Raw genomic sequence first — 13,517 nt, forward strand, 5'->3', positions numbered from 1 at the left:
CTACATCACTCATTTCTCTCCTTTTCCAATGCAGAGAAACTGTCCATTATTTTATTGCATCCCACATTGACTACTGTAACTCTTTACTGACAGATGCCCCTTCTAATCTGTTATCACAGCTCCATTTGTTTTCAGAACTCTTCGGTAAGAGTCCTTACACAGACCTGGAGCAAAAAGCATATAACAACCATCCTGCTATGCCTTCTTTGGCTCCCCGTGTCAAATATGATTGAGTTCTACTAATAACCTATGAAACTTTAAAGGGTCTTGCCCTGGACTACATCAGTATCCTCCTCCATCACTATGTTACTGTTCACCCACTAAGGTTCAGTAATTCTGGCATCCTCACTGTGCCCCACACTAACATATCTTTCATGGGTGACAGAGCTTTCAGTTGTATAGTGGCCTTTTAAACTCTCTAAAATAATGAGACCAGCCAACACATTTCTTTCAAAAAACAACTTAAATTCATTTGGTCAGGAAGGCATTTAACTGACATTGACATTCTGACTCTTCTTTCAGTTTAACCTCTCTGTCCAGATGCCCGTGAAGATTTGTGTTTGTACCAAAGTTATTTATTCAGAGTTTTCTTGTAGTATTTGTAGTATTCAATGCCTTTGCCGTCCTTATCGATTTATTTTATGCACTTAACATTGATTATTCTTGTGAGATCAGTTGCACTTTCAAATTTCTTTAGAAAGTACAGTTCTGAAAATAGGAGAGATTGGCTACAGTGAAACAGTACATGATCTTACAAACAAACTCCAATAGTTTAAACTGTTCAGGCAATCTAATAAACTTCGTAACTCAAATGGGTTAAATCAATGTGTGTTTGATGTGTTTTTATCTTATTTTGAAGCATGCTGCTCTGTTGCTGTTAGAGTTTCTAATGTCATATGAAGCATTTTGACCTGAATTAGGTTCAACTTGTTTTTCCTGTCATATTGGATTGAAATATACCATTGAAAGAATTAAGATTTTTGTGTGTGTTTTGTTACTAACATTTGTACAATACACAAATACACTTTAATGTATCAGTGGCCTGTATTTTATTTTTTTTATTTTGAAATTAACAGAATTAAGGTTAAAATTTCAGCAATACATTAATTTTATTGAATTATCTAGAGTTATTAATTTGCACAATTTAACAAGCCAGAACTCTTAGGGCTCATTTATACTTCACGCTCAGAACGCGTATGCACCCGCATCATGGCCGCCACGCGTTCTGAGCGTTCATTTGATGCGTCCTCTGAGCAGGTCCTCAGAAATTAATGCGATGTGTGCGTGAGTTGCAGTACCAGCAAAAAGTCGGGGGACGCAGTGTGCTAAAAGTTGGAATGTGATGTCAGAGTCTCTGTTTACTGTCTACATGTGACAGAAAGCCGCTTTGCGATCCTACAAGATCGGTGTGCGCGCTTCGATATTTGATAAATGGTTCGATGTGGTGAAGCAAAATGCTGACATACAAATGTATTCGTGGTGCTTTAATATTCAAGCGTTGCATATTCCCGCAGTGACACGATACATTTTAAAATTCTCACATACCGTCTTCTGTGCTATCTTTTTTTCTAGGGCTTCCTCTGCTCCTGACAGCAGCGAATCGCCAGCAATAGATCACCATACTGAGCACATTAAATGTATGATATTCCAACTCTCTGCACATTTAGAATCCTTAGATTTATACTTGATATCACTTTCATGATGAAAAGCATTAAAGTATGTACAGTAATCCCTCCTCCATCGCGGGGGTTGCGTTCCAGAGCCACCTGCGAAATAAGAAAATCTGCGAAGTAGAAAACATATGTTTATATGGTTATTTTTATATTGTCATGCTTGGGTCACAGATTTGCGCAGAAACACAGGAGGTTGTAGAGAGACAGGAACGTTATTCAAACACTGCAAACAAACATTTGTCTCTTTTTCAAAAGTTTAAACTGTGCTCCATGACAAGACAGAGATGACAGTTCTGTCTCACTATTAAAAGAATGCAAACATATCTTCCTCTTCAAGTCAGGAGCAGATGTCAGAGAGATAGAGAAAAAAAGCAAACAAATCAATAGGGCTGTTTGCTTTTAAGTATGCGAAGCACCGGCACAAAGCTGTTGAAGGCGGCAGCTCACACCCCCTCCGTCAGGAGCAGGAAGAGATAGAGAGAGAGACAGAGTTTGTTTTTCAAGCAAAAATCAATACGTGCCCTTCGAGCTTTTAAGTATGCGAAGCACCGGGCATGTCGTTTCAGGAAGCAGCTGCACAAAAGATAGAAACGTGAAGATAATCTTTCAGCATTTTTAGACGAGCGTCCGTATCGTCTAGGTGTGCCAACAGCCCCCCTGCTCAATCCCCCTACGTCAGGATCAGAGAAAGTCCGCGCAAGAGAAAGAGAAATGTAAGCTGGGTAGCTTCTCAGCCATCTGCCAATAGCGTCCCTTGTATGAAATCAACTGGGCAAACCAACTGAGGAAGCATGTACCAGAAATTAAAAGACCCATTGTCCGCAGAAACCCGCGAAGCAGTGAAAAATCCGCGATATATATTTAAATATGCTTACATATAAAATCCGCGATGGAGTGAAGCCGCGAAAGGCGAAGCGCGATATAGCGAGGGATTACTGTATATTACATTTTACAGATAAATCAGTAATTTCGTTTAAATAATGAATACTGTTAATAATTACACACATGGGGTGACACAGTGGCGGAGCGTTAGCGCTGCTGTCTTGCAGAGAGTTACGTCGCTGATATTCACTGCCTGGAGTTTACACGTTTTCCTGCTGGGTTTCCTCAGTGTGCTCCATTTTCCTTCCAAAGATATGCAGATTTGGGGATTTGGTGCCACTAAAATGACGCTAGTGTATGTGTGCTTGTATTCACCTTGCGATGAGCCGAGGCATCATCCAGGGATTGTTTCTCACTCGTGCCCAATGCTTGCTGGAATGGACACATCCCTGGATTTAATCAATAAACATCCTTTTCAGAGGTACGCGCAAGTACACGTGCAAGTATAAACACTTCAACGCTTGCGTAGCAGGAGTGTCCGCTGCAGCATGCGTTGCCCGGCCTTTAACAAACAATGGCTGTGTATTTTTGTTGTGACAAAATATTTGCAATTCACAAAACAGAAAGATAAAAGTGTTACAAATGAATAATACATTTCATTTTAAATTTTATTTGGAAGGCAGTATAGCAAGTCTTTCATTTGTGTGGAGCAAAATTATCTTTAATATAGATAATTGAATTTTACATTTTGTTCATTTTTGCTGAAGTATTTGAAACATGATGCCAGAACTGCTAACTCAACTGCTATTTGACAGTTAAACTTTTTCAAAAAAAGATATTAAGGCAAACAGGGAACTTGTCTTGTTGAAATAACTGACAATTTGATAAATTGTTTTTCATAAAACTAGGTAAATGTAAGTTGACCTAAATGAATTTGAAATGATGTTGAGCCATGACAATGACAATGATAGAGTAAACTTAAAATTATAGCTTGAATCAATAACTGAAAAATCACCATTATGGATAGAACAACTCTTAATATACACTCAGTGGTAAAATCTTGCTTTTTCCAGTTGAAGTGGCTGTCAAAACTCAAGCCTGTTTTGTCTAAATGCGACCTTGAAACAGTGATACATGCTTTTATAACCTCTGGTCTAGATTACTGCAATGTGCTTCTTTTTGGAATTAGCCAGGCCTACATTGCTCACCTACAGCTGGTGCAAAATGCCGCTGCTCGATTTTTAACCGGCACAAGAAAGCATGAGCACATTACCCCAATTTTGGCTTCCCTTCACTGGCTTCCAGTTCATTTTTGAATCCATTTTAAGATCCTTGTATTTGTTCTTAAATCCTTTAATGGTTGTTCCCCATATTATTTGTCAGAACTGCTCCACCCTTATGTACCGTCTCACTTTCTCAGGTCAGCAGACCAGATGCATTTACGTGTTCCTAAGGTACGATGCAAACTCCAAGGTGATCAGGCTTTTTCAGTTGCAGCTCCAAAACTCTGGAACGATTTTCCATTGCATGTTAGGCAGGCTCCTTCACTTGCTGTCTTTAAATCTTATTTTAAAACACACTTTTACTCCCTGGCCTTTAACCCAGTATGATAGGTTGACTATCTGTGTACTTTTTATTATGAATCTCTTCAGCTCTTATGTGCTTATGTGTTGCTGTTTCTTTTACCCTTTGGTTATTGTTTGTCTGATATGTTGGGTTTTTATTGATCAGCCTTGATGTTGTTTTTAAAGTGCTTTATAAATAAATAAATACTCATTCCAACTAACTGTTAGTGTTGGCTGCATACAAAAATAGATATTTGGTCATCGAAGAAAACGTTTTTGAACTAATTCATCCAAATAATTGTTTTGAGTAAAAACAACTACATTACACCAAGTTTTATTTAGAAGTTGACATTATTTAAGATTTTCAGGCAGACAGATTATTTATTTATTTCTAAGTCACAAACTTTTTACAGTGAAAACATACTGGTGTCAAGTCTATTAAGGTAGAGTTAAAGTTAATGTAGCTTGCAATTAAGTGACAAGAACTGAACAGACCATATAGACATACACTTAGTTTTAATCAGGTTAAAATTCAGCAAGTTTGGTACAGATGTTTTAATAAGTGATATGTTGCTGTCATTCTTGCCTTACAGTGCCAGGGTCTCCATAGGGTTTTCATGCTCTTCCCATTTATTTCTGAATTGATTGGTATCGGTGAATGTGCTTAACTGTGAATAAAACCTTGTATCAACAATGAATACTAGAAATGTGCCAGTAGTATTTTCCAATGAACAAAATATATCAGTTCTTCATGTAAAGTGGATTGGCAATTCTAAATTGGCCCTAGTGTGTGCTTGGTGTATGGGTGTGTTTCTGTGTGTCCAGCGGTGGGTTGGCACCCTGCCCAGGATTGTTTCCTGCCTTGTGCCCTGTGTTGGCTGGGATTGGCTCAGGCAGACCCCCGTGACCCTGTGTTCGGATTCAGCGGGTTAGAAAATGGATGGATGGATGGATGGATGTAAAGTGAAGAAGATCACATCCATCTCTCATTTTTCCATCCACAACCCCAGCGGCCAAAGATTTGTGGTTTTAACACTGGCCACTATGCCACCAGAGCATGTTTCAAAATATCAATAGTAAATAACTAATACTTTATACATTTCTGCTATTAGACTGCATGCAGTTCAATCTTTTATGATTGCCTGCACCAAACTGGACAGATTAAATGCACCCCGCAGCATATGCACAATTAAATGCATGTATATGAATACCAAATCAGTTCAGATCTTGTCACTAGATTGAAAGTTAAACTCATGCATAGCTTCTTCCTCATTAGCTGTCACTAGATGACCATATCACGATATTACCCCAACCGCTGCAGGCAATGGGCCGGTTTCTCGATAACGAACTCTGACTCTCACTCGAGCGCTTAGCAGTAGTGTCCCACTAGTTTCTTTTGACTGTTTTTCGAAGGCTTGGGAGAAGATCGTCAAGATTCAGGATTCTCTCTCTCTCTCACAGTGAAAGAAAACCAGAGTCGACAGGCTGCAGGCAGGGCTTGCCATCGCGTATTCTCGTGGTGATAGCGCACCTCAAAAAAAAAAACAACTTCCCTTTAAAGGGCGTGGTCTTAAACATTTTGGGGAAATCTGCAGTTTAAAACAGGGGTCCGATGAGAAACAATAAACATTAGCGTATAAAATGAACAGGGTTTTCAGAATATGAATCCAGGGAAATTGTAAAGTTCGCGTGAAGTGCAGAAATAAATTTAGATCCACTCTGTATATCCAACAGCACCAAAAAAAAGACTACATACGACTCCAGCATAATTAAATTGTACACTTCAAAAACTGCAGATTCCTCATTATGGCAGTTGTATTGGTGTAAGGGAAATGAACCGACTACAGCACCGTCACAATCTTTCGTAGAATATTTAAGACACCACCTGGCTGATGAAATATTAATTGTGATGCATGTAGCTCCTGGCCACTTCCCAAGAGCGTTCAGTTCTCAGATGATTTGCACATTAGGGGAAAGAAATTCATCCATTTTCAAAACCCACGTATTTTGAACAGGGTCACAGGGAAAAAGAGTTGGCCCATTTACATTTAAAATGTTTATTTTTCAGTATTTTACTTTGCACGAAAACCTTCTTTGACTAAATATTTAGTACAGTAAAAGTTGGACACAGGTCTTATTATTCCTGCCTCGCGTCCCCTTACAGCCCAGTAAAGGTTTGTTTTTCATTTTCCGTTTGCTAAATTATTCCGCATCCACAGCTTATTATATAACAGAAATTACCACTGTAAGTTAAATGTAGCTGCAACCTTAAAACACGATGAGCATTCAAATATTAAACGTTCAAATGTATAATCCGTACATTAATAATACACAGAAATAATAAACATAATACACTGTACACATATAATAAAAACTGTACCTTTCTGATATATTGTAAATGGAAATATAGTATACAATAATTTTGTTTTCCCCTTAACTCGTACCAGTATGCATAACCTTACATTCAAAAGATCATTGTCTGATTAATATTTTAAGTTACTAACTTTGTTATTTTGTTCAGCAATAAAAGAAATGCATTTTAAAAGTGTTCCCAACTCTAAATACATACGTATTGTAAACTTTGTGACATTCAATGTTATTTAGAAAAAGAAATTTGTTCGTATTAAAGTAGAATTGCTTCTTTATTTGAGAGTGCTGTTGTGTTCACTATAAAACCTTCCTGAGACTCATTTGTCCTCTTCAGACACACATGATTAGAAACTGTCTTTATGGACTCAGCCTGCATTCACCTACATTTAATGCAAAGAACAGGCTCCAATCGCTCATGCGGGTGCAAACACATGACTACTACAAGAACATTTACAAGTGAAATATGAAGAATTTACAAAAGGGTTCCAAAACCATAAACACAACTTTTGAAAATACTGAGGCAGTGCACTTCTCATTAAAAATGGTCAAATAAAATCGACTTCCAATGGCACCCTACCCTGTTTTATACCTTTATGTTACATTTTCAGAAATGTAAAACATTATTTCACAAACCCATTATTTATTTATTTATTTAGCATAGGAATTACATTTCTATTACATTACATTTCATGAAAATGCTTATTGTAAGCAGTCACTTTCAATGTAAAATTACTTGTTTACAATAATATGGAAAGCTTCGTGTTCTTGCAGTATTAAAAATATTAATATGACGTATATTTCTGAAAATATATGTTTTGAAATAAGGTTGCTTGCCCACACTGTTCCTAACAAAAATCATTTTCAACTTCGTTGAACTTTCTTGGTCTTTTATTGTTCACAGAGAAGTGTTTATCTGACCGCAAACTAATTAATATGTTTAAAAAATCTGTAAGTTAAATTTCTTGCTTGATTATTATTTCAGCATTTTATGTGACACAATGCGAAATACAGTCCTTCGGATTTCTTTTGTATTCATTCCATAAATTAGTGGATTAAGTAGAGGTGGTATTATCATTATTAATATTCCTATTGCTTTGCGCACTTCTGTATCTCCAGTTGGATATCGTTGTACAATTATGCTGAATAACAAGATTACTTCGTAAAAAATATATAGAATTAAATGTGTAGCACAGGTGTGAATGGCTTTTCGCTTGCTGCGGTTGTCGTTTTTATACAAGCAGCTGTAGAGAATTTTACTGTATGTCAAGACGATTGTTACAAGCGAGAAAACACTAAGGAAATAGGTTATTATCAATCCGTAGAGGTTAACCAAAGTTGTGTTTACACAGGACAGTGAAAATAGGGAAGAGTTGTTGCAAAAAACTGCCAATAATGTTTTCCCACATCTCGGGAGCCTAGCTGTTATTCCGATCAAAATGGTAATTAGAATGAACGCTCCTCCCCACGCAAAGCAGCACAGTTTCATAAGAGTTGTACTTGTCATTATCGAGGTGTACCGCAGTGGGTCACAAATAGCAACGTACCTGTCGTAAGCCATCACGGTCAATATTAACTGGGAAGCTGTGCCATACAAATGAATACTAAACGCCTGAGTAATGCAGAGTCCAAATGTGATTGGTCTCACCTCCGCGAATAAGTCTGCCATCAGTCTAGGTAACAAAGCTGCGCTTCCAATTAAATCACAGACAGACATGTTACACAACAATATGTACATTGGCTCATGCAGATTTCGATTGACAATAATCGCATGTATTACCGCAACATTCCCAACAACAATACTTAAATATATAATGAAAAAGCAAAGAAACAGAGGGATGGTCATATTAGCATGAAAATTGAATCCTTGTAGGTATAAAATAGACGTGTCATTTTCGGCAGTGAAAGTCATTGTGGTTAGGGTGAAATGAGAAAGGAAATTCTCTGTGTTCCCAACCAACAGATGAAGCGGATAACTGAACAAAAATACCTTTCGGATTCTTTATATTTGTTTGATTGCACTTGATGCAACCCTATTTAACACATATAAATTATTTGTCCAATATAGAGTTCTTTTATTGATTGATTGTTAAAATTTAGAGCGTTTCCTGCAGATGCTGGAAAAATGAAAACGTAGTTTACTCACAATCCTGAGAGATGTTGGCTTTGTATAACAGATGAAGGTTTAGATTAAACATGCAATGTACGACATTTAGTTAGGTAAATACAGTTATTGTTAAACGTATGAATTTGCTAAAAGTTTTACAGTTAACATATGTTACTGTTGTTGGAGTCAAAGCATCTCAGTTTCTTGCCCTCAGAATAATATGCAGCAGCTTGTTAAATGCGGTTTGGGTTTAGTTTTCCGTCATTGCAATTAGACGCCATAATTAATAAGCACCGCCCCATTGGAACTAAAGTCTGCTTTTTTTAGTTTACTTGTTGGTAGGATTTGTAAAATTGTGCACTGTTTTTTGTACTCTCATTTATTCTTCAAAGGATACCAAATTTGTTATTTTTTTCAAATGTTTGTTTTGTTTTGTAATAGTAAGCATCAAACTTATTTGTTACACGTCTCCCTTTAATGGCAAATGTCTCACTTGTAATGTATGTCAAATATTTAGTGTATACTGAAATAGCCAGATTATTTGCAAATGTCCCTCCTAAATGAAGAACATGTTTGTGTATGTCTGTTATAGCTAAATAAAAGGTGTACATATTCAATATGGTGAGCAAAATTGTATAACACCTTCTACCATTTAAAAATCAGGTCTAATTTGTAAGTGGAGACTACAGAGGTAAATCTTAACAGCATTTATCTAAAGATTGGCCTGAGATGTTATACTCCTTATTCATGCAAGTTAATGACACCCTTTGCTTCAGCATTAGTTTTCATCTTTCTGAATATGTTTCAGAAAAAATGCATTCAAGCTAAATGAGACGTTTGTCATGTAAGATGTTTCTCATTCAAGTTTGACAATTGCTTTTTTGCACAACAAGCATCAAAAAACAGTGTCTTATTAAATTTGGCATCCTCCATATGCACAAGAAGTGGCTTTACAAAAAACTGAGGGTGACATTTTTGAAGTATTTTTATATTTATCTCCCACTAACAAAGGAGTACAGAAAAGGTGTGCTGTTTTACAGTGTTTAATGATGTACTGTAAATTATATTAAGTAATTCCTTGTTTATTTTGAAATACCAGTGAAAATAAAAATCACTACAAAGAAAAAAGGTATATAGTTAAAAAATGAAAAATCTTTTAATATCTTGTCCAGCTTTTTTTTTATAAGAGCTTAGAGTGTTATGTTGCAATAGATGTCAATGTAGTTTTTTATTTCAGTTTGCCATGCCATACTCTAACATGATTAATGCAATTCAGAGGTGCAGGGGAAGTGTATTCTTTTCTGGAAGCACTGGATGCAAGGCAAATTAAACAGCCCGGGAGAAGGTGGCAAGTTCATCATAGATTGCACACTAACACATTGTCTCCAAACTCAAACTGACCAATCAATCAAAGAGAACATCCAGAATCTGCATAGATAACATCTTGGCACTTGATCCAAATCCAAGAAGCTGGAATTGTGATGCAGATCAGTATGCTACTACACCAGTCAATTAAATTTGTAAGATACAAAAATAAGCAGGCAGATATTATCCATCCATCCATCCATTGTCTCCCACTTATCCGAGGTCGGGTCGCGGGGGCAGCAGCTTGAGCAGAGATGCCCAGACTTCCCTCTCCCCGGCCACTTCTTCTAGCTCTTCCGGGAGAATCCCAAGGCGTTCCCAGGCCAGTCGAGAGACATAGTCCCTCCAGCGTGTCCTGGGTCTTCCCCGGGGCCTCCTCCCGGTTAGACGCGCCCGGAACACCTCACCAGGGAGGCGTCCAGGAGGCATCCTGATCAGATGCCCGAGCCACCTCATCTGACTCCTCTCGATGCGGAGGAGCAGCGGCTCTACTCTGAGCCCCTCCCGGATGACTGAGCTTCTCACCCTATCTTTAAGGGAAAGCCCAGATATTAAGAGTAACAAAATCAGTAGTACTGCTGCTGCAGGATCTGAGACCCATATTCAGTTTGAGGCTTGGTGACTGTCTATGAAAAATTTTGAATATTATCTAACTGTCAGACAGGCATTGCCACATATATGTGCCTTCATGTTGCAAAGGATTATGGGTGACCCTAAGTACTTAGGATGAGACAGCAAATATTTACTTAAAGTTTTAATTTAAGGTTCCTTTCAATATGGTTGAATTGTACAGTAATTACTAATCAAAGACTGTATGTGTTTGAATACCATATTCTATGTTATTTTTCATGTTACAAACTTAACTTTTTCTTGTAAAAGTGTCCACGAAAGACACTTTAACCTCCAAATATTCTTGTTGATTGGTGGAAAAAAGGAAATGCCCTTATACTGCTACTTAGTTTAATAACCTTGTTTTACATATACATCCCAAAATATTTTCCCCTGGAATCCTTAACAAGGGCAAGCTGTATGCTACCAGGACCACAGTTCATATACTGCTCCCAGTTTTCCACTTAACCTCTGAATACCTTAGCAAAGACAGGTGTGAACATCTCACTGCTTACATGACAGAACACAGCCTGCTCTCAGTTTACCACCACTGCAAGGAGTAAACCTGAATGAGCAGATCACAGCCTGTCCCTCTCTACCTGAAGGACCTGGATTAGGATCTCAATCTCTCTTCCTGCAGAACATACCTGACCATTTTGACATTGATTAATAGATCCTGAAGAACCAGGATTAGAATCTCAACCCCTTATTCTATAGAATCTCTAACCCTTTGTGATTGCTTTTGTCAATAAACCACAAGGTAGTTTCAGTGACTTAACAACAAGCTTTATCAGCTTCTAAACTTATTTTCATTTGCGAAGAAACCGGACATATGAAACACTGGAAGTTGAAGTAGAATAAAACATATAAACTGAATGATTCAAATCAATGTCCATACAGCACGATTCAAATCAGAACAGAGACAGTGTTTGAAGTCCTTTCTTAAAACAAGATTAAATGTCCATTGACAGTCTTTGCATTTTAACCCAGCTTGGATGTTCCTTTAAAGAGCACATAATTGCACTGTCATACTGTTGGGGAGCATTTTCATTTTATAGGTTGTAATTTTGTCTCCTGGAAGCATGATGTTTCCTGGCATCTCTAAAACTATCTCTCTCACATATTTCCTATCTTCTATGCTTTTCTTTCCTTATATCAAACCTTGTGCCATTAAGTACTCTAAAACATCTGTTTTTATTCAGTGCCTTGGTAATTGATCATGCAAGAATTAGCAATGCTTGCTCCAGCTGAATTCAGAGAGCTGATAATTTCCAATGGTCTAGTTACTTATACAGTGCAATCTATTAGTCATAAGACAATAATAGTGTTAGCTTTTACATTTACATACATCCCAGTATCCTTTAGTCTATCTGCCTACATCCCATCAACCAATTAATCTTGAAGAACACTTACTGACTCATGTGAGCTCATTCTTTTCATTTGCTCACTGACTAATACTGTGATGTTTTTTATTAATTATAACCTGTGATGAAATAAGCTCACAAAACAAATATAAAATGTTGGGGAATTGCCCCGTATATTGCTTGGATGCAATAGTTGGTCAAAAAAAATTAAAAAATCATACATTTGACCATCATGGGTCTGAGCAGTTCATTTTTATACAGTAAGAAAATGGCTACAGGAAATGATTTGGCAGGAAGTTTAGATGGAAGTGGAAATGACATCATCCGGAAGTGACGTCATCGGCGAGGGACCGGAAGTGATGCCATCAAAATAGGACCGGAAGTGGATATTGATGGGGAGCCATTTTCAATGGTGAGATTTTGTTGATGGTGTGAGTGGAAAAAGTAGAGAGAGAGGCATCAGTACCACAATACAACCCCCCGTCTGATAATAAATTGCTCACCTCTGGACTTGTTGACTGCCTCCTAAGTGCACGTGTGTGACAAACCCTTTAATGTTTTTTCCCAAAATTGCTGTTTAAACATATTTTTAATGTGGAATGTTACAGCCCATAACAGCAAAACATTGTTTATGGTGATATGTTCTAAATTTTACTAGATTTGTTTCTGTATATTTGAAGAGTGGTATTTAGTTATCTTTTGCATATGCAGCACTTCTTACCCTAGAATCCCAACATTGAACTTTCACCTCATTGTTTTGATCATAGCTGTGTCATCCTTCATGCTCCTACATAATCCACCCTTACTTCGCTGCTTTCTTTTCAGTGTGTTCTGCTCACCTCCTTAAAGTCTAAAATCTCCAGGCTTTTTTGCAACCTATCTTGTCATTAAACATTACATCACATAGAAATGCTTCTTGCATGCTTTAAAAGATGTCACACACAAACTCCCATTTTTCACAGCTCTGCTCTTTCTATAAAAGATCAGCCCTTTGTGTTACCTTCTTATCAGTCCTTGGGGATGGCCATCTTTGATAATCTATTTGATGGCTTGGGGCTCATGATGTTCGACTCTTCACGGACCTATGCTTTTAAATTCCTTAGCATGACTTTCTTTTCTTACCTACAACTTTGATCATTGCTCAGGATATGTAAGGTTCCCCTTACTTCACTAGTACTTACTCATCCGTGTTATTCTCATTTGTGTTGTTTTTAACCCCAAAAACACCAACTGTGTTCATTCTGTGCTTATTACTGTGTAAAGCATTTTACAAAAGTCACTTTAGTCTAATAACATTTCCTGGAACAAAGCTTGTATATTCTGTAGTGTTAGATATTGTTCCAGGAACCAATCTACCAGCAGACAAATTTAAAATTCTTCATAAGCTTTACCACACTATTCAGAAGTGCCATCTGATGAGCATCACCATTGATCCACTCTGGCACTTGTTTCCCCTTGGTATATATGGCATTTATTCAATATGTCCTGGCACTGCTCTACAGGTTTTCCCTTTGGTATTGTATATGTCACTTTCTATCCTGTTTTCTTACTTTAAATATTTCTCGATTACTTGAAATCTTCATTCTCTTAGTTAGGAGACAGAAAATAGAGGTCTGCCACCAAACCTCGTTTTACATACTCTCTC

The 13,517-nt window shown here is 37.4% G+C and overlaps 1 protein-coding gene across 1 annotated transcript; it reads right to left on the bottom strand.

The window, feature by feature from the left end:
- Positions 1 to 7,346: 7,346 nt before the first annotated feature.
- Positions 7,347 to 8,339, bottom strand: LOC114651009 (olfactory receptor 4E1-like). Its single transcript, XM_028800962.2, has one exon. The coding sequence runs from the start codon at positions 8,337 to 8,339 to the stop codon at positions 7,404 to 7,406; it is 936 nt and encodes a 311-aa protein (XP_028656795.2). The 3' UTR covers positions 7,347 to 7,403.
- Positions 8,340 to 13,517: the final 5,178 nt, after the last annotated feature.

The sequence above is a fragment of the Erpetoichthys calabaricus genome, chromosome 4 (assembly GCF_900747795.2).
Source record: "Erpetoichthys calabaricus chromosome 4, fErpCal1.3, whole genome shotgun sequence".
Taxonomy (NCBI): Eukaryota; Metazoa; Chordata; class Cladistia; order Polypteriformes; family Polypteridae; genus Erpetoichthys; species Erpetoichthys calabaricus.

Bases quoted from the DNA above. Each gene is read 5' to 3' on its own strand.
- LOC114651009 (XM_028800962.2), bottom strand. From the start codon at position 8,339: ATGACTTTCACTGCCGAAAATGACACGTCTATTTTATACCTACAAGGA.